The 27,101-nt window shown below is 40.4% G+C and overlaps 1 protein-coding gene across 1 annotated transcript in view; it reads right to left on the bottom strand.

Moving 5' to 3' along the window:
* The window catches only part of cdh4 (cadherin 4, type 1, R-cadherin (retinal)), a 327,046-nt gene extending 300,320 nt beyond the window's left edge, over window positions 1–26,726 (bottom strand). Inside the window, exons 1-2 of the mRNA XM_036559624.1 lie at window positions 26,462–26,726; window positions 23,941–24,049 (exon numbers count right to left, since the gene is read on the bottom strand). Coding sequence (XP_036415517.1) covers window positions 23,941–24,049; window positions 26,462–26,518 — 166 coding nt within the window. The 5' untranslated portion in view covers window positions 26,519–26,726. The remainder of the gene's footprint in view (window positions 1–23,940; window positions 24,050–26,461) is intronic.
* Window positions 26,727–27,101: the final 375 nt, after the last annotated feature.

The following is a 27,101-nucleotide window of genomic DNA, read 5'->3' as shown; positions in this document are numbered from 1 at the left end:
GAGAGAGAGAGCCAGAAAGTGAGAAAGAGAGTGGTGGTGGCACAGACTGAAATGCAGACAGGCACTGTTTTGTGTGGGAGGTGAAGAATCCCTCAGAAACAAACAAACCATCGTGCCAGAAATAAAGATAGCATCTTTATTTCATACCAAGAATAAATAACAACGAAAAACTATGTAAATCATTGGGAAACCGTCTCAAAGCTCACAAAGCTGCCATCATGGGACAAAATTTACAAGACAGGAACGCCCGCTAAAACCTTAATCTCAAACATATAGGCTTTGCTGTATGAAAGTGTTGGCGTGGATTTGCTGCAAATAAAGCATAATGTCTGCATGCATGTTATGGTTCTGTTACAAATGAAAGACGTTCAAATATCTTGCACGCAAAAATACACAAAGCAGAGGATCTCCACAGTACTAACAGCAGAAATGGGAGCAAGTCATTGAGTTGTAAGTAACAAGTACAAGCCCTCACACACCGACTGTGATTTACTTGTGCAATTTATTCCGATGACAATAAATGAATTGGAACACATGCACACCTGATATCTTGCACAACTGACTTGTTTTTTTCCTCTGTGTTTAACTTTTGTGCCTGAACTCTGTGACCAATCATGGTCATCTCTGGCGTTGGCATGGTAACAACGAATCTCCAAAATCAGCTCAAATGGGGAGTTATATGTGGAAGCACTCAAAGTTTCAGCTTTTGAATGAAGCAGTGAAGCTGTCTATGATACTTACAGTTTTTCAAAAAGGAAAGTAGCCTGTTTAATATTACCATTTGCCCATTATGTCAGGAGCAAAGGGTTCTTTGTACTTAAAGACATTCCACCCGTTTGCGTTGTGCTTTGTCATGTGTGGAGCTGCTTCTCCAAAAGCACTTCAGAATGAATCACGGAGATCTCAATTCAAAGTTTTAGCTCCTGAATGTGGCGGAGAACCCCCCAATTCCCCTCTCACTTTTCTAAAGTGAGAAGCATCCTGTTCAGTGTTTCATTTCATGAGAAGCAAAACATCGCTGTTGTCGGAAGAAAACCTCGTATCTAAATTTTTGACGTTTTTCAGTTTTTGACATAATTTGAAAATATCTGCTGCCCTTTACATTGTTTGTAATTTCATGAACAATGGATTACAGGACATGACCCAAAATGACTTCGAAAAACCACTGGTTCCATTGACATACATTAAAAGTAAAGTAGGTTCTCTCCTTCTCCTGTGAAGTTATAATTATAAAATATATGTATATATATATATATATATATATATATATATATATATATATATATATACATATATATATATATACACACACACACACACACAAGGTTTTCTTCCGACAACAGCGATACGTTCTTGAAGGATATTCTGCCCATTTATTTTCACACAATGACTAAATTCCAAAGAAACTGTGCTGCGTCCAGTGTGTACATATTTGATGTGGAAAAACGTATGAATATTTAGTATTTTGTGTTTTTTATTCACCTCACATTTCATGTGTAACAGCCTTTGGTCTCAAGTTTTAAAGGTGCAATTTTTAGTTCAAAACATTCCAAAATTAACTAAAATTATCAACAGAATGTAAAGAAATATTAGTTTTAACACCTGTGTTTCTTGTTGCAGAGATATCTACTGAAGTTAGCATGCTAACTTGGCACGTCCTGTCTCCTAATACCACTTCGTACGTCAAGAGGTGATAGTGAGTCGCTGTATCGTTGAGTGTGCTATCACCTGTGCATGAGAGGATGAAGTAGTAGCACTGCCCCAAGGGTGTCACCACGCCATGTTGCAAGTAGTTCCGTTTTTTTAAAGAGAAGAAATGTTGATGTTGGTCTGTTTTAGGTTAATTTGTACAAAGACTTCTATGTTGAAGAGTCTAAATACAAGTGGAGTGGTGGGTTTTCTGGAGTAGAGCAAAGGGCTGTGTTTTTAGCTGTTAGCGCTAGAGAGGCTGTGTTTTTCCCCGTCTGTGTTTGGTGCTGTTTTCAGCATATTAAAAATAAAGCTGTGTTATCTCAGTGTGCATTCTTCAACAAAATTTTATGCCAGTACCAAACACCAAAAAAGATGGTAACAGTAATATAGCATATATAATGATAGCATGTTAGTAGTATATGGTAAATTAACATCGAAGTAATTTTTTTTATTTATTACCCTTATAAAAATTCAAAATCCCCATTAGTACATAGATAACCGTGACACACACAATGGTATACACAAAGTGCTATTACACATGAAAAAAAGGATTATCAAACTACTATCAAATTACTAACAAACTTATCAATCGTTAAGAAAAAACTGGGAAAAAAGTGGAAGATGATGATTTTGATATTTCTTGGGAGCATGTTTTGAGCCCTCTGTACCCGTACTTAACCTCTGGTTGCTAGACGATGATAAAGATAGATGGCTAGCATCTTGCTAGTGTTACCCAGAGCTGCCCACCCTGGCAAACAATACAAAACAACAAACAAAACCAGTTCTGTTTCTGAAAAGAGAGCAAAATGATGGTGAATTTTTGTGCTTGTTTCAACTGCAGAAGTCGTTCAAATAGAGGAAGCTCAGTTTTCATTTAATAGGCAAAAATGGTGAGTTAGCCTACTTCAGTAACACTGGAGTTTAAGAGCTGAGCGAATAACCATTTGGATTTCACTTGTTTCCATCTCATGGAAGACAACTCAAATTCTCTCACTTGCCCTCACCTGTAAAATACATTCAAGGTGTTTATTGACAAAGTTGCTGTTAGAGCTGCACATCAAATATACACTTGATGCAGTTCTGTCAATGCCTGGAAACAAATCCACTTACATGAAAAGTAACCCACAGTAGAGTGTGCTGTCGGCAGCCAGATGCCTCTCCACACTTCCTCCACTTTGTCTCTTGTCTTTCCAAGTCATAGGGCTAAAATCCAAGTCAAAGCCCAAGTCACTGGTGTTCAGGTTAAAGTTGAGTCACAAGTCCTTTGACGAGTTAAGTCCCATGTCATCAAATTTGTGACTCGAGTCTGAATCCAAGTCATGTGGCGTGAGTCCACACCTCTAACTGAAAGCAAGCAAAGCTGCCCCTTTCGAATTACATAATTAATCGCCCCCATCCTCCTCTTCTGCTAAAGTTAATTTGCATAGATTTATTGTAGAATTTAAAATCTCTGTCTTTAACTCAACGAGGCACAGTCAGAATGAAAGTTTAAAACTACCTCTTCAAATTTAATAGGCTCTTTTCCATGAAACAAGCTCCCTCCTTGCAATTACCCCCCGACTTTATCCTTAGCAAAAACTAAGAAAAATTGTACTTCATTTTTTCTGTCCTTATCTCTGACGAGTCCTCTTCTCTGGGGTGATGGTCATTTTCCCCTCTTTTCACTCACACTTAAATCCCGCCATCCGTTTGGTCTCAGGACCAGGTCCAATCCCTCCTGGCAGCACTGAGCCACATGAATAGAACAGGCATTGAGATAACTGACTGAGGAGAAAATCCTTTTCTCTATGTTTCTGTACCATTCTCTTGAAGCATTATGCTTCGGTCTGACTGAATAGGGGCTCGTAATGGTAAAATTCGTTATACTGGTTAATCCAGCACTGCTCAGTACAAAGAATGAGAGACAGTTTTGAGATTGGGCTGATAAGAGTTTCAGCAGAGGTTACATCCTAATGTTGATGACACAGAAAGCTTTACTGCTTTGAAGAAAGGCAGCACACTGGACCTTTATAACCTCACCTCAGCTGATTTTCTTCCTTTTTTGTCAGTGTGTATATATACGTCTGATTAACAAAGAGCAATTTCTTAATATAGGAATCAGCTTTCCTGCAGGATGGCGTGTGTCTGCAGCCGTTTTAAAGTAGAATAAAAAACTAATCAGATCCCTTGCTATTACTAAACTTGTGTCACAACCATGCTAAAATTAGTGACAGCACCCAGAGGGAATAAGCCCCAATCTTGCAGGATATAATCGTTAGTTTGACAGTATCTGGCATGCCTCACCAGAATAGCAACAATCAACAAGTGTGAGTATAAATGCTGAGAAAGGTGCTTCAGTTTCCTTCACACATGTACAAATCTGGCATAAGTATGTAACTCGTATTTATATAAGGGTTTAATGATGAGAATATAACTGGAAAATATTCGCTTAAACCATTAATGACTTTTCATAAAAACACTGCTTCATCTTCACACCTGTAGAATAAAAAAAAAACGAATGAATCCCAAGACCATAATCAACAACCTGAAATTTCTCAGTCATGATCCACCAGTTGAGGACCTATTACGTCGTTTTAGAGAATGTTTGCTGAGGCTTACGCCAATAAACTTGATAATTGTCTTTGTTGTGACTGGAATGCTGGGCCAGATGGCTGTGTGGAGCCCTAAATGCCTTCGCTGAATGAGTAACGCATGGCTGGGGGCCAGGTTCTCCGGGGGGAACAAGGTAGATTGAAGGCCTCCTGTTTTTCCAGCATGCTGCAGGGAGGCCTTTGTGCGCGCGTTCCAGCTCTAGAGTGACAGGCGAATTCGGCTCGTTCATTAAGGTCTCGGCAAGAGGAGCGCGCGGCGCTGGCATTCTGTTCATTCACTCTCTGACACGGGCTGCCTGATGAGACGTGATGGGCCTGCTCTGGTGAAAGGGAGTGAGCAATGCTACATCTCAAACTCAATTAAAGAGCAATGATTGCAGTTCTCTCTTACGGCGTCGCTTTGTTCTAGCCTTGGACGCAGTAATTGAGATTCCAGACACAGCGGTGTTTAAGCGACTCGAAGGAACATGGGTGACGGAATCATGCTGGGCACATAACCACATTTCAACACTGATAATTGCTCGGGATCTGTTTGTTACATTGAAAACTGGAGTAACTGGACTATTAACCAATTCCCAACATGAAATCTCAGTGAAAAATAATTAATATGCTCCATTTTAGCTCTTTTCTTCCCTATTTTTTTTGCGTAATAATTAGGGCTGGATACTGGCAGCAACTTGCCGCATATATAGCACATATGCCTTAGCAGCAAGTATAAGTTAAAGAATACAGCACGTGATGAACTAGTGAATTAAATTTACTCTGACACTCAGGTTTGTCTTGAACATGCAATGTGCTGAGGACACTGCAGTGAACACTTTTGCAGCCTTTTACACAGGTGATAAATAAAGAGTAAAATCGTAACCTAACTATTGTAGCTCAGGTTTGTCAAGTGATGGGAGGCAAATATTATGCTCACAGATTTGAATGCATTATCAGTTTCATTTGTGCATTCATGCCCTGGGTAAAGGTTAGGTTATCTTCCACATTAATTTATATTTTGGTAATTCCCAAAAGGAAATGTCTTTCTTTAAAGACATACAATAAATAAAAAGTATTAAACAAAAGCTCTGCAAATTTGCAATGAATATCTGTTACATGTTCAGAGGTAGGAAAGTCAGGTACAGAAACTAAAACTCCCCAGGATTTTGTTCCAACTACATGGAGACCTCTGCTGCTAGTTTTGTCTAATTAGAGAAGCCAGCCAGTTGGAACAAAATCCTGGGGAAGGTTTTTACTTTCTGGACCTGAATTTACCACCTCTGTTCATGTTGCTCGTGTGTGTTTGGCAAACGTGTTATTGTTAATGAATAATTGCCCACTAATGATGGTTGGTTACTGGTCAAAATAATTTACCAACCTATGCGTCTGTAGTAATAACACCAATTCCAGTATCACATCAGCAAAGCTTCATCATAATGCTACCAGATTAGGTTCACATAAATTAAAAGGTTATCAGAAGACAAAGAATAGTGCACTGTTTTCTGATAAATTTCAGATACAAGATCATGACAGCAGCTCCCAAGATGTAACATATGCTAATGCTTTGCATAATACAAATTTGTTGAAGTGATATGCAAATGGGATGATTAAATATAACCATCCTCACCTTAATATCATGGACACAACAGATGCTAGCTGACAAAAAAACGTAAAAAAGGAAGGCTAGAAATATGAGCTAAGTATTTAGGAAAAAAGCACCACTTGTTTTTTTTTCACATATGAACAGGAGTATTTGAGGTCACAGTATGGTCCCATGTGAGAATGCTGCAGTGTGTTCATGAATATTAATGGAAAGCCATGGGTCAAAACTAAAGAATAGTGTTATTTTTCCTACCTTATTGCCCTTGCGATAGTAGCATATGCTTTTCCAGCCCACACATTCTCTTGTACCTAGCAGTAGCTGTCAGTGTGAACGATAACACTGGATGACTGCGATGAATCCCCACCCAGGGCCAAAGTGTAGCGCTGACTAATACTAATGCAAATGAACACGGCCGAAAACACATCAAAGTGGACATGCCAAAAACCCTGGTGGCCTAACTGGAAAATAAATAAATAAACACTAACTCAATTCACTTTGCTCACTCACTGGTAAACAGCCGAATTCAGCCGTTGACAAAAGGAAGACACACAGAGAACTACGTGAACAGAATGTTTGTGTGAGGGAGGGGGCAGATGCGTGGGCATATGTTTGTAATTGTGTAACTGTGTGTGTGTGTGTGTGTGTGTGTGTGTGTGTGTGTGTGTGTGTGTGTGTGAGAGAGAGAGAGAGAGAGAGAGAGTGTTCTAGGGTCCCTAAGCCTCCTTGAAGCTAAAACAAGCCAAACTGAGCCAATCTCAGATCTATCAGTAGTGCAGCACCATGATGAACGGGCCTGTCACACACACTGCTACAGCCTTGACTCGCTTAGAGGAATGTCACACACCCCCCCTCCCTCCCCACAACCCCTGAAACCTTTCAACAATCATACTAAACCACTTCTTAAAACCAGAGGATTAGAAAATGTTTACCAAAACGCTTACGTAACACTTCAAGATGTGAGTTTGTTATGCTATTTGAAGTTGTTAACTTTGAAAGTCTTAAATTATGTGCAATGTGTGCGCGTGGCATTTCACACAACGCTAGTCTAATTCCACCCGCAAATGAACAGTAAACCATGATGTCTCATTATAATAGCCATTACAAACATTTCAATTGGCAGTGAATGTGCTTTCTAAAGGGACTGTCCCCCAGGGAAATGGATGCATATATATTCTGAGCACCCAAATGACACTGACACTGGCTTGCAATGCATACGAAATCACACAGAATAGGCATTAGCACTACACATAAACCAATTGATCCCTGGTACATCAAATCTTTAAAATCATTAATAATCAAAGCAGCAGGCATCACCAGGGAGACTACGGATGATGGTTTGGGTTTACACACAGTAAAACAGCCATTCTAAAAGAGGAACACACATTAACACACCCTAGTTGTTTAGACTGAGGGGTTGTAGGAGCTTTCCAACTGCTCGCCACATAATTTCCACATAATTACTAACTACATACACCACACAAAACCAAACTCAATGGTGAGTTGGACTCATTTTCTCATTTGACTGTCACTAAGACCACAATTTGTGACCATATGGGGGGAAAATCACTATTATATACTGTTCCTCAAGAGATCATCAAGGCACATAGTTAAAGAGTCTTCCTAGAGAAAAGTTCACAGCACAAGAGCCAAGTGTTTTTCTGCTGTGATCTGAAAAGAGAAGGTGCTTGACTTTGATATGACTCCTATAACGGCCTTTGGCTTCCTGTTATTCTGTGTTTGGCTAAGCGGAGCACGTACAGCTGGTGCATCTCATCGATTTCTGCCCTTTTCTCTTTCTGCTGGTCATATTGGGAACTCTGCTGAAAAAAAACTTTGCACTTGGAACTCTTCCTGGTCTGTCTTCTGGAACTATAGCTGTTAGCATGTGTGTGTGTGGGCATATAAGTGTAGCTGCACAGTTAAAAGTAAAACGAAATACGCATTTAAATTACTTCTGAGCATTTATGATTTGTGTCAAACCTGTACTCTCAAAATGTATTTGCACTATTCAAAATGTAAAAATAGTAATAGTAATTCTATTCAAACATATCAATACCTATTTGCTGTTTCACCACGTCTGTACATGCACATGATAGATAGATAGATAGATAGATAGATAGATAGATAGATAGATAGATAGATACATAGAATGATCTTTATCTATCATCACTTATTATTTATGATCAATGGTATCATCAAAAACTGAAATGTTTACAGCAACAATAACATTTCAAATATTTTCTAAATTGTATTTCTAGTACTACTAAACTGAGTGTAATACTACAGTCACAGTTAAATGCTGTTGGGATCCACTCCTCTAATAATACATGTCTCTCATGATGAGGCATGAGAACCAGTGTTGGGGGTAACGTGTTACAGTAACATAATTCATTTTCCTATGATGAAGTAGTGTAGCGTTGTGCTACTTTCAACAGCTGACGGCGTGACTACGATTGTAAGGCAACGTGAACTCAGTGACCCCTCCGTTCTTTTGTAGTTGGAGGTTTTACAGAGTAGTAAGTAACTTTGTTACATTTTCCAAGATGTAATCCTGTCACAGTTTCACAAAAGTAATTACTCATTTGATATATATTTATTTTTTTGAGCATTTACCCCAATGCTGATGAGAACACGGCAGTTACTAGCATGAACATGCAACTGAACACAGCAGGATGGGCCCAGCTGACAGAATGTAACATGTAAGAACATGGGATCTCTCTTTTTCTTCATGAGGTTAGAAAATAGCCTGGAAGTGGGTGGGGTAGATCACGCATTAATCATAAATTTCAAATTTCTCTCAGATGAAAATTTGCAGCGAATGGAGGAAAAAATGGCTCTGCCAAATCATCCTCTTCAGTGCCTTCAAAACTGTATCATTCAGTTCCATTCTTTCTCTCATAAATGAAAAAAAGAGCTGTAGTAGAGCCCCCTCCACACTAGACAATCTGTATTAATCAAAGGATAGATACGAGTGAGATTCCTTGAGCTTTGTCAGCTCTGTTCATGTCTATGTGATGCACCGCACTGTGCAAAACTGTGAGTGCTCATGTGCATATGTCTATAAAACATTTCTATTGTATCCTATAACAGCACAATTCCTTCAGAGTCCTCAGGGATCCAGTCGTTTTGATAGAATAAAGCACCCTTTCCTGGGGCCCATTCAAACACCAAAGACACTAAAAAAGAGCCACCAAGTATTGCAAAACTGCACTAGGACTGGATGATGTGGCCTAAAATCTTCCCACGATCCATTTTACCATCTTTCAACATTGAAAACTATTGATTATTATTTGCATTAGGCTTCATTGCATTAGGCTTCATTATTTGCATAAAGTTCACTGAAGTTTAACACCTCAAGTTCATAATTGTTATCAAAATTTTATTGCGTTAAAAAATGAAGAGCTCTAAACAGCTTCGGGAGCTGTAATGGGCTGGTGACCCACATGTGCACATTTCCTGGGGAACAAACATGGCTGAACCCACATGGTCCAGCTGGCTTTTTTGCTCTTACACAGTTCTTTGCTGTTTAGTAACATGTCACAGCTCCTGCAGGGAGAGAGACAGAGGAAGAAAGAGTGAGAGAGAAAGAGAGATACAAAAAGAGAGAAAGAGAGAGAGAAAGACAGAGAGAAAGAGAGAGAGACAGAGAAAGATAAAAACAGAAAGAGACATAGAGACAGATACAGAGAAATACAGTGAGACAGAGAGAGAGAGAAACAAAATAAGAGAAAGAGAGAGAGAAAGACAGATAGAAACAGAAACTAACAGAGAGACAGATACACAGAAATACAGTGAGAGAGAGAGAGACAGTGAGGTAACGTGGCTGTTTGTTATTCACAGAGCTTGCTCAATCAGCTGTCACTGAGGCAGAGACCCTGAGTGCCATCACTGTCGCTGTGATGAGGGTTGCCGTCAGCGACAGAGGAACGGTTCTGGCATGGGGGCCACAACATCAGAGCCTCTGCCTGTCACCTGAGGTCAAAGGGCATCGATACTAATGTCAGCACGGAAATCGCAACACTGTCTCTGACAGCTAAAAATCCACAACTGCACGGGTCTCGGTCACTCGGCTTCCTTCATTCTCCTAAATTAGGATTCTGCACTGTGGTCTTGTGTGCCGCACCACCAATCAGACGAGTACATGCTGAACGCAGCAACACAGAACGGCACAAATCATCCACGTTATCAGAAACCTTCCGTTAATGAACAGAGTATCGATTCCTGCTGCATGAGAAAACTCATCTGGTGGTTTCACGAGGGCAAGTACAGAGCTATCAGGGTATCGACAAATACTGTTTCTAAATATAAAACCATTACTGAAATATTCAGTGTAATTAATATGTTTAATAGTACGTTTTTTCCTTCTTTATTTAACACCTTAATTTTCTTACTTTCTCTACTCTTGGACTTTCTTTTATTTGTTACTTTCTTTGTAAAGTACTTTGTGCTGCATTTTAATGTTTATTAAATAAATAAATAACTAAGCTTAATCATATTCCTTTGTGTAGTTAATCACAATTAACTGCATTTGGTTTATTTGCTCACATTTGACCCTAAAGAAAGAATTTGTTTTAATTTAACCATGTGAATGCAAGGTTCACATGAACCTGAACATGAAAAATGTAGAATTCCACAGGATAAACGCAGTTTCCAATTTTAATCACTGGAGTGCAGTTAGATCAACAATGGCTGCACGTTCCAAACAATGTGTGTATATATCATATATATCATATATGATACATCAATGGTTCCAGCTCCTCCTCAAGTGTGGTCTCTCACTCTCATTTATATACAGCCTGTGGCTTCTAGTTATAGTGAAGGCCATTGAGGGGAACTGTAGCTTTCCACCCTGCTATTGGTTTGTTAGTTTGCTGTTCAGTGCTACACACCGTAATGATAGCCTGACCGCACGGATTTGCCTTAATTTGCTTTATGTGAATGGAATCGAAAATAAATGCTGACATGCTTTTGATCTTCTGTTTGCCTCAAAGTGACTTGAAAAACAAGCTAAAATGACAAAATTAGCATTAGCTAAGTTGGCTCTAACCTGAAGAGAAAGCTCCTCTGATCCTTGTCTACGGCCGGTGTGCAGTATTTGCTGTACAGCTTAAGTGTCCTGGTGGTTAGCTGAATAATGAAAACAGAGCTGTAACCACAGAGAACGCCTTGTTTTAACGTAGAAAGCACGTGGGTGCAGTTTTGGAAATCAGTTTGAAGCACCTCCAGCACAGAGCACTATTAGCACACAAGTCGTTGTGAAGCTGCAGCAGAAGAAGCTAACATTTATTAAAATGACATGAAGTGCTTCTCAAAAGATGATGGGCTACTTAGTATCATATTATTTCATAAATAATTATTAAAGATTTTCATTTAAACAGTTAATATTAACAAAAGCATATAGACGAAAATAGAATAGAAAGTAGGTCAAAGCTGCCACAGACAGCATGTATTCTTTTTTGTAAGGGGGGGTGGTGTGCAATATATTATCGATAATCGCAATTTTTTAACGAGAAACTACAAATTATTTCTGGATATCAGGCCTAATTTTATCATAGCAAAAATACAGCGCTACAGCAGCTGAGCCTCAACCTGCATCAGTATGGATGATCCGATGGGCCAAACTCAGAAAATTCATTAAAAATTGTAGCTTTAATATTGTATCGCATTAACACGTAATTAAAGAAGAATTCCATTCAATTCATTATTGAGATGTAAACAATGTAATTCAATAAAATTTGATGTCCAAAGGTTCACTATAGAGAAACTTGGATGGTGGTAATACAAAACGCTATGACTACAACAAAATACAGGCTTTTATTTATTATCCAGAACAAGCAGTGAACCTACATATATTGTCTTGTTTTATGTGTAATGTTGATGACAGTAAAACAGCGGCAAATCCAAAAAACTGGGAATAATTTTACCTTAAAACACCCTGCACCTCTTGTATGTTTAAGGCCAAAACCTAATCTCAACTCTTACTTTGACAGCCCAAGTTTAATATTATTTTCTCAACAATGAGTTCAGGTGCAGACAGAAACCCAAAGACAGAAGGTACTAACGTCAAAAAGTAAAGACGGGGGAACAGAGAGAGAGAGAGATAGAGAGAGAGAGAGAGAGAGAGAGAGAAAGAGAAAGAGAGAGAGAGAGAGAGAGAGAGAAAGTGAGAGAGAGAGAGAGAGAGAGAGAGAGAGAGAGAGAGAGAGAGAAATACAGTGGGAGCAAGAAAGAGGAGTTAAAAGAGGTAAAGAGGAAGACTTCAAATTGGACCTAAAGCCCCCTAAGAAAAGGCCAGGAGAGAAAATAAAGCTAGAGGCCAGGGACTGAGAAAGCATCAGCAGACCTGCTGATCCGTGTGCCCTTAAGCGTGATGATGCCTCTCTCTGTATCATTATTCCCCCTGACGAAATCTTCTTCTATATTTGCCAAAATGTGCTTCCTGTGTCAGTGTGTGCATGCCTGTGTGTACATGCCAAGTCCACATTTGTATGCTGGATGTGTTTATGTATGTTTGTGCATGTTTGTGTGCATTTATGTGTGTGTCTGTGTAGGTCTCACAGCTTCATAGCGGCGAGGTAAACCTCCAGTACTGTAGCTCCCCAGCTCAGAGTAGGAGGAAAAATTCAGGTATTTTCCTGCAGTGATGTGTGGGAAGAGAGAGCGCATAAGCACAGTAGGAAGAGGCTTTCTCCTAGAACCTTAACGCAGCCTTCTCAGGTACCATGACAGAGGCTTAGCCATGTAGCTCTTTAGGGGCTCTCTGTGTATGTGTATGTGTGTGCTTATGTGACTTGCTCCATAGGGGCTGCAGGAGGCAGGCATACTAGGTCCTGCCTGAGCCTGACTGTGACAGTGAAATATAGGAAATGAAATAAAACAAACATTTAAGTGTCAGTGTTGAGCAGGCTTTGTGCATTATCATCCTATTTCCCATAAAGTAACATTAACTGCCTGCTTGATTTGTGGACTGTATGTATGTTGTAGTCTAGGGAGGCGGGAATGTTTATTTGACAAGCCTCTCTGCTCTACAATCTTTACAGTCTTATTAAATGCCCATCAGTCCAAGGACTGTACTGCTGAAAGACCAAACATGCAACCTTTTAATGTGTGTCTCAACAGCAGAAAGAAAAAACCCAGGATCCACTGTTAATCTATCTACTTGACCATGAGACACCTCAGTCTTTGAACACAACACTTTGGTTTCATCCATCATGCAGAAACTTAAAATGCAGAAACTGCATCCTAAGGCTTCCCTGGTGGCTTAGAAATCTGTTTCCTATTTTATAAATTTTACTGCATTTGTAGTCTTACAGAAATTAACCTATATATATATATATATATATATATATATATATATATATACTCAGCATTGACCTACACAGCCCATACTGGTGCATCCGTAATTTTAACCTCACTGCACGATGGATTATGATGAGAACTTCTTTTAAAATGCAAGAAATTAAAAAATATTGATTATTAGTAAAAAAATCAGCCACAACAAGATGTTACTAATCACTTATTGGTCAAAAAATCCCTTTCAAAAAGCGTACCAGAAGGCTACTGAAGCTTCAGGTTCAATATATATTGTTCTTGCTCTATGCATGGCATACATTTCACCACAAGCATGCCTTTGAGTCTCTTAAAACCATTTATCAAACGAGCTGTTTGAGGCTAGCAAGAAAACTAGACCCCAGTCAATGAAACTATCCACATCTAGACTGTCAGAATCAACCACTCCAGGTCAAATATCGATACAAAACAGTTGTTTCTGAAACAAGACAGGGTTGCTCGCACTGCTCCATGGTCCTGTTCCACATGTCAAGCGTTTGGCCAAAATGTGAAGAGGTTAAAGATGCTCACAGCATGTACAGACAAGGTACACACTCCTACAGCTCCCAGAGTTTTGTAGCACACACAGACATCAAAGGAACCTTGCAGATTTGATCCTGTGACCAGATATGAGTAAATGCAGTGCAGTCAATGCCCAGTGGACTGAAAATGTTCGGTGCTGAGGTATTTGGCTCAACGTTTTGATAAAGGATATACAAGCACTGTGCGTTGCAAAATAGGACTGACTGCAACACAGGACATTCAAATTTTTATCATCTCTGCAAGCTCGCTATTTAACTTAATTTATATTCAAGTCGCACTGTACCTCAGCACTATCCTTTGTTGACCACATTCAGGATTTAGAAATAAATATACACATACATATAAATAAATAAAAGCAGACCAGAGACCGTCTGCAAATTCCATCCTTTCACATGGAAGTGCTGCATAAGGCGATAATATGGTTTTTACAAAAGTGCAGAACTGTGAATCAAGCTGCTGGTAGGCCTGGGGTACGATCTGAATAGTCCCTTCCAGAAACAATTTTCACCAGGATATTCTTCAAATAGGAAAGCAGTTAAATGACAGATTTCTGCTGCGTTCTACAGACATTCACCTACTGCAATCCAGAGAAAACTCACCAATTCTCAAAGATTTGAAAACTCCTCTGCTGCCCACAGAGCTGGAATATTTGCACAAAATGCTAGTGATGACTACACACTGGCATTCAGGGGCCCATGCGTTTAAATTCTAATAATTGCTCTCTCTCGCTCCTTTACACTTTAGAAATATATCGCTGCTGTCGGAAGAAAACCATTTTTGTTGTTTTTCGGTTTTTAACATAAAATGCCTGTTGCCCTTTACATTTTGTGTAAATTTCATGAAGAATGGATCAAAGGAAACGGCCCAAAATGACTTGGAAAAAAGTTTGGTTCCACTGACTTACGTTAACAGTGAAGTAGGTTTTTTTCTTTTTCTTTTAAAGGTATCATTTCGGAGATACAAGGTTTTCTTCCGACAAGTGATATATATTCTCTACAGTTTCCCATATATTTTATCTTGCTCTCTGTGTGTGTGTATATATATACACACACACAGAGAGCAAGATAAAATATATGGGAAACTGTAGAGAACTGAAGCACAGGAGAACTGTGATTATTCCGAAGTGGGAGTGCGCTCAGAGAAGAGAATGGAAGCTTGGCTCTATCGATTTGGCCTTCAGTGTCTTGCACAGCAAAGCAGCCAAGCAGCCTCCGTACCCTAGATGTGTCTGTCTGTTTGAGTTTACATTAAAATTTGTGAGCCATCCTTTTACAGCCAATATGAATAACTAAATTAAAGAATGAAACAGATGGAGACGATATATGAACAGTCCAGCGTGTTCCCAAGGATTTGACATTTCTCATAGACAGAGAACAAATAAATGTCTATTTTGAGAAATGTAACCGTTGGTCTGGTTTGGAGTGAATCAATAATGAGATGTCTCTCCATTTAAATCTTTCATTTTCCCAGAGGAAAAGCATTCTTAGACACTCCGGATGTTCTAAATCTGTCTGTCTCCTTACAATAAGCCAAAATGAGACATGAGCAATAGGCACTATCAGTGGAGAGTGATCAGGCCAGCCGCGCCTATCTCTGAATGCAGACCCATTTCATCAAACAGTTAAAATGCATTGCCATGGGATAAAGTTTCTTAACCATGAAGACAAGTCACTGAGGAAGATACTAAAACTAATCCACTCCTCTATACAAATCTCTCTCTCTCTCTCTCCCCCTCTAATGAGGCATGCGATTGGCAGCTGGATTACTAGGCTCCTTTGTAATCCTTTAATTTCTCCATTTAAGATAATCACCCGCTGAATGGAGAGATGCCTCATCTTCCTGTGGCTACTGTCAATCAGTGCAAAGTGCCGCAAACTCTGGAGGTAAGCCAAGTCTCCAAACCTATATCAGAAATGAGTTTGTGTGTGTGTACTTGGGAGTGTTCTGAAAGACTGAGCGTACAAGCAGAGTAAACGCATGTCTAGCAGCCAGAACTCTCATGTCATGCCATTTCTCTTCTGCTAAAGTCTTTTGAAGACACAGCCTGTGGATATGAAGCGGAGTAAATCACAGTGTAGGGAGAGAGAGACAGAGACAGAGAGAGAGAGACAGAGAGAGAGAAATAGGCAGCAGACAGTGAGAAGAAACAGCACACAGAGAGGTTTAAACCAAGCTTACACGTTACAAACAAAACAGCTCACCTCCCTTTCATCCTCGCATACCACATATCATTCCAACTGTTCGGAAAGCAAACCAAACCTGAAGACTCGGTTGAGTCACTGCCTCGTCCCTGATGGCTATTTAGGATGGATCTGCCCTTTAAACAGAGCCACAGAGTTGGTGGAAGGAGTAATTAAATTTGGGCCGCAGGGCTCAGAGAGGAGAGGATTCTGACAGGTCAGACTGTGGAAAAAAGGACACCGCGGGTGTAGGCAGGTGGGAGGAAACGTACTCATCAATATAAAGAACAAAGACTTTACCTTGCTATTTCATTTAAGTAAACAAATTTATGTTTATGCCTTTTGGCTCTAAAGAACAAAATTGGGGCCTGACTTACATGAAAATTTTGTGACAGATACTGATCATCAAAAATTTCGATAAGCAATCATATTAGCCAACATAAATTTATATGATCAAAAATTAAACACACTTCAGTAGTTCTAGTTAAACAGTGTACTGACCGATATGAGTCTGTGTGATTTTTGCCGATACCACTAAATCTAAAGTGCTTCAATTTCGGCTGATGTTATCAGTCATTTGATATGTCAGGCAAGAAGCTGAAAATAATTTCAAGAGAATATTTTTAAAGATATCTGTGCTATAGCGCAGCTAACTGCACCTGACGGACCAGCATGGCCTTGGCCAGAAGAACAAACAGAACCAAAGCTTCTACTCTGCAAAATGTTCTCTTTTAATATATGCCTACTCAGAGACGCCAGGGCAGAGATGTTCACCTCAACAGCCTGAGCTAATAGAAAACACAGACAAAGAGAGAGGTGAAAAGTCTGGCTTCAACAAGAAAATCCAATTTGACATGAATTCAGCTACATTATAAGGCTGTGGTTTGATCAAACACGATTATGGTCTTCTAAGTGGTGTGAAGGATGGGAGGAAAAAACATAGAGAGAGAGAAAAAAGAGTGAGAGAGATGCAGAGAGAGAGAGAGATACAGAGAGAGAGAGAGAGAGAGAGAGAGATAGAGAGAGAGAGAGAGATACAGAGAGAGAGAGAGAGAGACCGTCTTGTTAAACAGTAGGTCCAGTTGGGGCATACAGAAGACCTTGCTGCAGTCCTTTGAATAGCTTATCATGAATATCAATTTCTGTTTTGGCCTTGACTTTATCCATGGAAAATACTGTGTCCTTCTCGCCTGTATTAAGCTTTCTCTGAGTTCACCATTTTAGGCTTCTAGTTATCCTGCTCTGTTGAAAATTATTATGAGTGGATTTTTTGGAAAAAATTAGGTTATAGCTATATGCTGACATCTGACTCCCCGGCAACATTTTGACTGAACTGCATTTGAAATATGGTCAGATATGGTAGCTTTACTTAAACATCACAAATCCTGCCAATTTCACTGAACCAAAGCATTCCACAAAACTCAATGTCTATGTATTCTCAATATGTCTATCAGTCTATACTACTTTCTCAATTAATACAGCCCATATAAAATTAGTGCTGGCCAAGATATTTACTCTGTTACTGAAAATTAGTTTGGAACAACACACAGAACTTCTGGGCCGTTAATCCACAAGGCCTGCCAGTCAAAGTGTTCAAAAAATAACTACCTGTCCAGAAGAGGTACCCTTCTTGCTGATTGAAATTCTAAGCTTGCCAGGTTCTAGGAGCAACCTCAGAATCCTGGTGAGCAAGGTTGCATGAGAAATGATGATTTTCACAATTTTCATAGCAGGCTGGATAAATATTTAATTGCAGAAGTGACACCATCTTTGATTCGTACATTCTGAACAGACTTCAGAATGATCATGATTCATCCAAGGGATCTTTATGGACTTGGTAGACAGGTAGATTTTAAGGCTGAACAATGAAATAGGTTTTAGATAAAGATATATATAACGATTAGGGGTGTGAATCTTTGAGCTGACAGTACATCGATTCAATTCGCAATTCACTAAGAAGTAAGAAAAGGGGGTATGGCAAAGTAGTCGTCAAGGAAAAAAAGTCCCGTATTTTGGATAACATTTTAGTTAGTTACTCTCAGAAACTGATATTGCGGTTAAGAGCCTCCTCTCCTGCTTTGCACGTGAGGAGAGTATGAGGCGCTACAGCCCACAGGTCAGCTGTTGTGTTTTGCGAGCTGAAGTTCGGCATAGCCTGGACGCCATGTATTTTTCTAAATAAAGAGGTTTTTTGGCTTTTTGCAGCTTTACCTCCTTTATTCTTCACTGTCATCTCTACAATATAATGCTACCTATGTGAAAACAGAGTGACTAGTGGGTGAGTTAAGGCGCAAACACAGAAGTTAAAGCAAGTGCTTCCACATACAGGGCTTTGGCCTGTCAAGAAATTAACGGTAAAATAGATAGCGAGGTTTGGTTTATGATCAGCAGGGCCTGAACAGTGGTTTGTAAATCTCCATCTTTTGTGTCCATGCTTAGCTTGTGAACACTGCCTGAGCCACTCACACATTGTAAAGATACTGAAGTTGACAAACAATATCACATGTATTGTTTGTCAACTTCAGTATCTTTACAATGTGTGAGTTTGTTCAAATATCACAAGTATTTGTTTAAACAAGGTTTTCTTAATAAATTTGTTGGATTATTACCAATTAAAATACGATTTTGAACAGTGCAATAGATTCATTTTTCATTTGTATTGTAATTACATCAAGGGGAATCCTAAATGATGAATAAAGAAAAGATATAAACACCACTAATTGCGATGTCTGGAAAAGAAAAGTAAATTTAAAATGTACGCAGATAAACTAAACTCAAGTGGAGTTAAGTACCGCTCTAGCAACTGAAAGTGTGTGTTTAGGCAGAGGAATTAAGGCACTAAGTTCAATATTCTGTTTAGAACTGTATAATATGGACTAAACACCAAATGGCAAACATACTTCTACTTCTACCAGTTTACTGTATTGAGAACACATTAGTGAACCCTCCATGTACCACGGTAGAAGGCTGGCTTGCATTATTTTTGACCAAAATTACTTATGGATCATGTGAACCCCAATCTATCCTAACAGGCAAAGAACACTTGTGATTGGTAGGACACTCACAGCACACATAAAAAACATGATATATGATACAGCACTAGTAGATATACATACGACAATAAGTCGCTTACACAAGTCAATGTCATTGGCATAAACGGTACGTTATGGCACAATTAATATGGCCTACATGAAACTCTACTACTGCATAAGAAGTCAATGAGCTAATAAGCACTGAAAATGTATCCCATTCCACTGTATTTAGACCCAGCGCTTCCAAAAGTGATAGTCTACAACAACAATAAGCTTGGGAAGACAAACAGACCAACTCCTCCTCCTCAAGTCACTTGAGGTGAAAAAGGCCCTTAACCCTGCTGTGTTTGTACATGCTGGGAAAACAGGGGCACCAGCAGTGTCATTCTAATGAGCATCTCTGAGAGGCTCAGTCCATGTGAAGCTACAGCACAGAGCTCAGCTACGGAGAGAGATGTGTTACCTGGCTAATGAGGCCGCTCTCAGGACACGGTTGCAGCTACAGCAGGATGGAGGGTGGAGACAAAGAGAGAAAGAGGTTGAGAACGGAGGAAAAAAAGAGAACGAGAGATAAGAGTAGGCTCTTCTAACCGACTTTTTCGTCTTACATGTGGGAACTTTTCGAGCTGCTGCTGTACATGGAAAAGGAAATGCTCTTTGGTGGTGCTCAAGTGATTTTGCTTTAACAGTCGGGTCACATCAAACAATAATACAGAGAATGAGATGTTGAGAATGTCTAGGGAAGCCCGAAACAACAATTCAGAACTGTTGTGAACAACCATATACCATGTCTCCAAAACAAAACATTCATATCACATATGTACAAGTAATTGGGGCTGCAAACGGCCTCCCCTTAAAATGATGCCTGCACTGTTGACCTCAATTCTCCAGTAGCACTACAGCAGGTATTGAAGGGTTAATTGGTGAAAAGAAAAGCATCACTGATGTTCTTCTGAACGTGTTCTGACAGCAGCCTTTAAAAGCCACTATCCAGGAGAGAGGAAGTGCAGCTCAAATCAATTTGTCCCAAAGTGACTGTCAGTGTGCCTCTCTCTCCCTCTCTCTCTCTCTCTCTCTATCGAACTCCAAGGAGCCTGATCCAGCTCTTCGTAGAAGGTGATGCTTTACACCCCAATGTGCAATCAGCGGAATATCCCTTTTTTTCACGGCTTATCTCTCCCCAGCGGGGCTCAGCACGGAAAGAGGCCCACGCGTCAGTGCTTGGCCAGATCCACTACTCATCCACAACCCCCCACCCCAACACAAGTGATGCCAGGTTAAAGATACTATGCATTACATGCAGAACTGTCATCATGATGATAGCAGGCGCTAGTGTCGAAAGGAATCAGATCACAGGGTGTCTTTGAGTGAAACTGGGAGGCCAAAACAATAAACAGCACAGACACTTGATGATTAGGATAAGCGGTTTCCACGATACATGAATGAAAGAATTAATGTCTTATATCTTATACAAATCCTTGATACACAATTTCTTACGGTGGTTAAAATTCATCACTTAGAAGATGGAACTTGTTACCTTGTTGTTAAGGCCAGCAGCAAAATAGTTGGACGCATGTATATCTCTTGATGACAGTTCATACACTTTAAAATGTATCCGACTATTACGGAAGGATCTCTGTACACTGAGTGGCGCTGGGCTGCTCAGAATGAAATTAAGAGCCAGAAGCAAAATCTCCTCAGGCAAGCTCACAAAGGACATGAATAGAGGACACCAGGGGGACATTTTTCATTTTTTCAATTTGCACAGCTTAAATAAAAAATAAGCTCCTTCTTGCATCTGCCATACCCACATACAGCCACCTCTAAAGAGGAATACAGTATACATGTGCGCTATATGGGCACAGTCTAGTCTTTTGAACATAGAATAATGAATCAAGTGAAAAGCCTGAATATATTATGCAAATGAGGTCCGAGAGCTTGACAGGACCCTGACCAGGCTAGTGGCAGTGCAGCAGTCATTTCCCATTCTGTCCACATGGTTTGACTTGGCTAAGCGTCACCTCCTCAGCAGTCACTCGAGAACAAGAAGAAACTCTCTTTTTCTCAGAAGTCTTGACCAAACTACTTAAGAATCAGCTCGACCACAGCTCCTCAGTTCTAAATACATTTAGTATGTTTTAGAACATCAAGTTAGTTTTGATCACAGGCAGGTTAAGAATTTAGAAACTGTAAATCTACATCATTCAGCTAAGCAATTCTCAGTGCACACTGCAAATTCCTGCTCAACGTACGACATGCTTGATACACAATATACCTCAGTGTTTCCCACAGATCTGAAATAAACCTTGCAGGGAGAACTATTGGAGGAGAGGTTATTTGAATTGCCTCATCATAGCATTTGTATGTGCACTACCTCAAAAATGGTAAACCGCCCATGTTTTTAGAAGTAAAGCAACTCATAGGCTTGGCTAAAGTAAAGTAAAAAGATCCCAGGGAAAAACAGTAGTGCTTTGCATCAAATAGCACTGTGTGCTACTGTTTACTCATAAAAATCAGAAATATTTTCTGTGAAATCTGTTCAAATTGGACCAAATAGAAATTGCATATTGTTAAGACTGGAAATATACTTGGGTGGCCGTCAATACACTATGGGGTGCCCAAGTGTAGGCTATGTATGGGAAACACTGTATCTACAGTATCGAAACACTTAATTAGTGAATTCAGCCACTTTAAGACACATCTGCTGCTGACACAGGTGTTCACTTGTGTGCACACAGCTTGTATAATGTCTATAGAAATGCAATGCTAACAGAATTAGACCCTCACATGAGTGTGAGGTCGCCATTCCCAAACTTCCCAGCACTGAGCTGTGGAGCAGTGGAACTGCGTTCTCTGGCATGATTTAGCACCACCTGATACCTTTGGGATGAGTCAGAGTAGTGTTTGGGATCCAGAACTAATCATCTAACATCAGTACCTGACCTCACTGTTGCTCTTGTGACTGAACGTACTCACATCCTCACATCAATGTTGCAACATCTAGTGTAAAGCCTTCCTAGATGAGTAGAAACAGTTACTGCAGCAAAGAGGGACAAACTCCCTATTAATAGCATTGATTTCAGAAGAAACTTTGGATGAGCAGGTGTCTACCTAATAAGTGTGTCACAACAAAGAAAGCAGCAATGTGCAGTACATGGCGCTGGAGTTCCTAGGATGGAGGCTGAGAATCCCTGTGTTCAACCATTCTCGAATGCCATTCTTGTTGATTCTAGATTAATTTTGCATCAGCTCACAGATGTCAGCCTGTTTCTTCACTGTACACCATCAGGCCCATTACTCTCCCATGTGACAGTTCTGGGTTATGCAGCGCTGCTATAATCACAGTCCCTAAGATGACCCTCTTCCCGTATTATCAGTGTTCCTCTGAAAACATCACCCTTCCCCCAGATGAGCTCCTAGACATTAAACAATGACCTGAGGGGCCTACTCTACAGCACTGTAGCCTAAAATTACAATACAGAACCAAGAGTAGCCATCTGGAAGGACTGCACTGTTTTGAGGACAGGTCACTACTGTACACTGAGAATAAAGTATTAAACATTGTGTACACTAGCTCAACAAGTCTACTGTACAGATACCATACAACTGAATATCTAGAAAGTGCTGACATACCTGCATCTCTCTCATTTACTGTCTTTCAACAGAACTATTGACTGGAATCAGCAGAATTGCTGCCAAAGTTCTCATAAAAGACAAGATCTGTCCTTGAAACATCTCAGAAAAGACTGCTTCATACAGATGGCTTGTCCTTATCAGAATGGCAGTGCACTGAACAAATCTCTTGGCACTAAACAATTGATTTTTTGTATTTCCTGCAGAACATTACCAATAGCACCATTTGTCACCTAACAACACAGGGAATGAAAGCTGGTCCTTACTGATACTGGACCAAACCAGCATTTGTCGATGTTAAACCTGGTTTTAGAACAAAACAGTAAACGTTTTCACTTTCTTAACAAAATCTTACTGTAAGAGAGCAAAAATAGGCAAATATTTTCAGACATAACCCCAACTACAGAAACTAGCATGCATCTTTTGATTGCAGTAATAACAGTTATTTTCAAAGTTGGAGCACACCCTATTCAAATGACCAAACCATCAACTGATTTCATCACAGAAGGCAGACCATGTAATTAGCTTGGACAGTTTTGTATATGCCATTACAATTCCCTCTCTTTTTTTTTCTTTTTTCATTTCTTTTTTAATTCATCCGCCTCTTTTCAGTCATACCAGCATAGCAAATCCACAAGATAAAGCTTATTCCAGTGTTACTGGGACAACACACCAGCACACACAATGGAAACACAGCACTGAAAAGAGATTGGGCGAATAAATGGAAGGCTAGAATCTTACTGAAAAGAACGGGAGAAGAATAGAGCAACTGTATTACACGCAGGACGCCGGGGATGTGGGAGGGAGGAGACGGGGGGATTCACCAGCAAATATACACAGCAGGAGACGAACGAAAGATTTAAATTGCTCCACTATAGCCAGCTGTGCTGCTCAACTGCTCATTTAACATGGATTATGTTTTTTATACAGCCTCGTTTTGCTTGATAATCGAATAAATGAAGAATTATATGCATATTCATTGTGATCAGTGGAAGAGGCAGGCCTTTACTGATGTTGCACATTAGTACCACCGCATCCAGACTTGCTTTCTCTTGCTTTCTATCAGCCAAAAAGATTCTCTGTTAGCCTTGAAATACACATGGAAATCTTATATGCAACGCACAGAATCATCACCAGTGATTTCACAGACCTTATGAGAAACAATGGTTCCATTTAGGAACATCATATTCACACTGTGTAGGAGGGAGGGAGAGAAACAGAAAGGCAGAGAGACAAAAGAGAAATCATATGCAAAAACACAGACCTGTTGCTGGAAGCTCCGTCAAGAGCGCCAAAGAAGACACAAGCACATACACAAGCGCGCCCAAGTTATTAAATGCACTGCAGGCTCTTACCTTTGAGAATGCTCTGGCCGCGCAGCATCTCCCGCGAGACGAAGACAGTGTAGAAGCTCTGGGAGAATCCAGGTCTGCACGGATCCACAGTCAGACCTTCAGGACTCCCCTGGGGAAGACAGACATTATTGGCTGTGAAATGCTGAAGATGGGTAGCAGTCAGGAAAACTGATTTGAGAGCACAGGGGTGTTAGTTCTTGTCCAGGGCTTTAGACACTGGCCTGTAGTAGGTCCACAGCACTGTTTCTGGAAGATAACTATAAGTACAACATATTTTAAGTGATGCACGATAATATCGGAATGATGCCTGTATCGGCAGATATTTGTTTAAAAATGTATCACGTTTTAGACAGATGACTCTATATGAATATGAATTAATATTTCAGACTGATATTTGATGATGTTAATGTTGGGCTACTGTGCTAAAAGTCACATTTCATCCCTAATTTCTTTAACAACATTTCACATACTGCACATCTCTACATCCTGTAAAACAAGGCCAAAGATGTTCTCTTGGACTTCCGGCATCATCAGAACTCAAACTGCAATCTCCCGACAACAAAGGGTGAACCTTAGACAGCTACAACACTTGGGAGGAAAAATCTCTTTTCAATAAAACAGGCAGTTGGTCAGTATTCTTTAAGTACTGCCGATACTCATGATATGCTCAGAAACCTCATCATGATGTAACTTATTATTGTCATAATGCATAAGCCTAACTGGGGTGGGATGGGTTCATTAACCCGTTAAAATTCCAGTCTTATGTCATCCTAAGGCTTATTACTCAGTAATTACCCTGAAAACAATGCAAACTGAGTTATTCCTAAATTACTGGAGTCAGGAATGGAAGCCCGGTCCTGCCTGGGCATTTAGGGGTTCAAAAAGAGAATGAATCACCTGTCTCAGCAGCATGCAGTGCCAATTCATGTTGGTGGCAAAAATCCTTCTTCAGGAAAATTAACAGATGTTCCTTTGTTTGGGATAATAAACAGATGGCCACATGGTGTCAAGTAAGGTATCAGCTTGACGGATAAAAGGTCCTACTTTTAAAAAGGTGAGGCCCAAAAATATCAACTGAATCCGCACATCCTGGACTTATTCCGACATTCAATTCAGTTGGCCGATAAGAGTCCATTCGAACAGGGGAATCTATTTTAGGACAGTGACCCAGTGTGTGCGTATGTGTATAATTGCATCTGCGTCTGAATGGAGAACACTCACTGTGGAGATTTAGCATAATTAGATGCCGGGTCATATGTAGGTTATTCCACTCCCAGACTGATTGGCTCTGTAATTGTCCGAGGGTCAAGCTCAAGTTTTTTAACTTTTAAAAGAGGAAGTGGCTGCCTTAAGGGACCGATCTGTCTATCTGCAGATCTATAAATCTATCAATCAATCTTCCGCCTTGTCTTCCCCTTCTCCTATGTTAATGTTACAAAATGATATGTAAATATAATATAAAACAGTCCATTATAGCCACCCACCATGCAGATGAACATACTTCTGTTGCTGCATCTTTGCTCTGGATTTCATTTCCAACTGGCTCATCAGCGCGTGAATTAATAATCAGTCATATCCAACACTGGGTGATTCATATCCGTTCAATATTTACTGGACACGGCTGGGGAAGCTTGTGCTCTGCTATGATGTGTGTGCGTGTGTGTGTGTTACAGACAGCCTATACATCTGAAGATGCTTTTACATATGTTACCTGTGAATATAGACTTGAATTGCATAATGACTCTAAAATAACATTTGGATTTTGCTATAAATATTCTATTTTACATACTAATGATAAAGTATTTAAAATGTATTTTGTAAAAAAACTCGATGCAATTCTAAGAAAAAACGACCACCTTAAGAAGCAATGGGGTGAGATGCATGCTTTGCTATGTAAGTGTTTATGTATCTCTTGGGGGGGCAGCGTAAGATCTAACTATGCAGTTCTAAGGAAAAAAAAAACTACCACCCCGCAAGTATAGAGCCACTGCTCAGATACACGAGGAGAACGTAACCGATTCATATGCCTCTTTTACAACCAGTTAACACTTAATCTGCAATGCAACACTTTTGTCTACAAGTCTGGAATCAGCTGCAGCGTTCATTCTCCTTCACTGAGCCAACAGCATCCAGGCAAACCAGCAGCAGCAGCAGCATCGCCGCATCCTCTGCAATGTAGCTGTGAGGAAAGTGCAGCTGCAGGCGAGCGCATCACACACAGCCCCACTACTGCAGCTACGTTAGCAGACTGAAGACAGGCGCTTTCACTGCTTTTCCAAACCTGTTTAAACTACACACGAGCGCCAAAACGGCCACTCAGTCCATTAAACCTAAACCCACTTTTAGCTTCATTAAAAAAGACTGAAACAACATTAAACGCTCCGTCCCTCCCAGCGAGTAAGAGCAGCGCTGAAAACGCAGATAGAAAACAATAAAACTTGTTAGTTCTACAGCAGCGCTGGTGAATTTACGTTATTTAGACAACACTTGGACTCGGTGAAAGAAATTAGCTCAGACTTACCCGTGAGCTTTCCACGGCTAAAGCGCACGCTAGAGTAACGACGAGGAGCAGGGTCATTTTGGTTCTTTTGTTTTTATATTTTCTTTTTTGGCGTCGAGACCGACCGCTGGTTCCTCGCTGGCTAATTTGCCGGCGGTTTCTCCCCCTTAGACCACAGTCAGCAAGAGCCGTGAGTGAACGACCAGTGCCCGTTGGGAAAGAGAGAGAGCGAAATACAGAGAGCAAGACAGAGAGAGAGAGAGAGAGAGAGAGAAGGAGAGAGAGAGCCTCGTCCTGGTTTGTCTCGCGACCAACCGGCAGGTGGAGGATAACGGCGCTGTTCAGCTCAGCACCGCGCGCGACTCCTCCGCTCGGCGCGTCACTGAACAAGCCCCTCCCTCCGCTGAAGAGCTGCGGTTCCTTCCCGCCCTTATTCTCCTCCGGCGCTCCGATTGGTTGGCAGCCTCCTGCCCCCGGAGCTGTGATTGGATAGTAGTTCACACTTCCAAGCAGTCCACTGTTTTACGATCCATTTAGCTGACTTAGCTCCTTTGGATCAATGGCGTTAAAAATGTGAGCTTCACAGACTTCACCGTGAGGTGTGGGTGGTGTTTTAGAATTTAGTGATGCTGGGACTCTTGGCAAAAGACAGAAATGGACC

The sequence above is a fragment of the Colossoma macropomum genome, unplaced genomic scaffold, assembly GCF_904425465.1.
Source record: "Colossoma macropomum unplaced genomic scaffold, Colossoma_macropomum, whole genome shotgun sequence".
Classification (NCBI taxonomy): Eukaryota; Metazoa; Chordata; class Actinopteri; order Characiformes; family Serrasalmidae; genus Colossoma; species Colossoma macropomum.
This window is presented reverse-complemented; position numbering and strand designations above follow the sequence as displayed.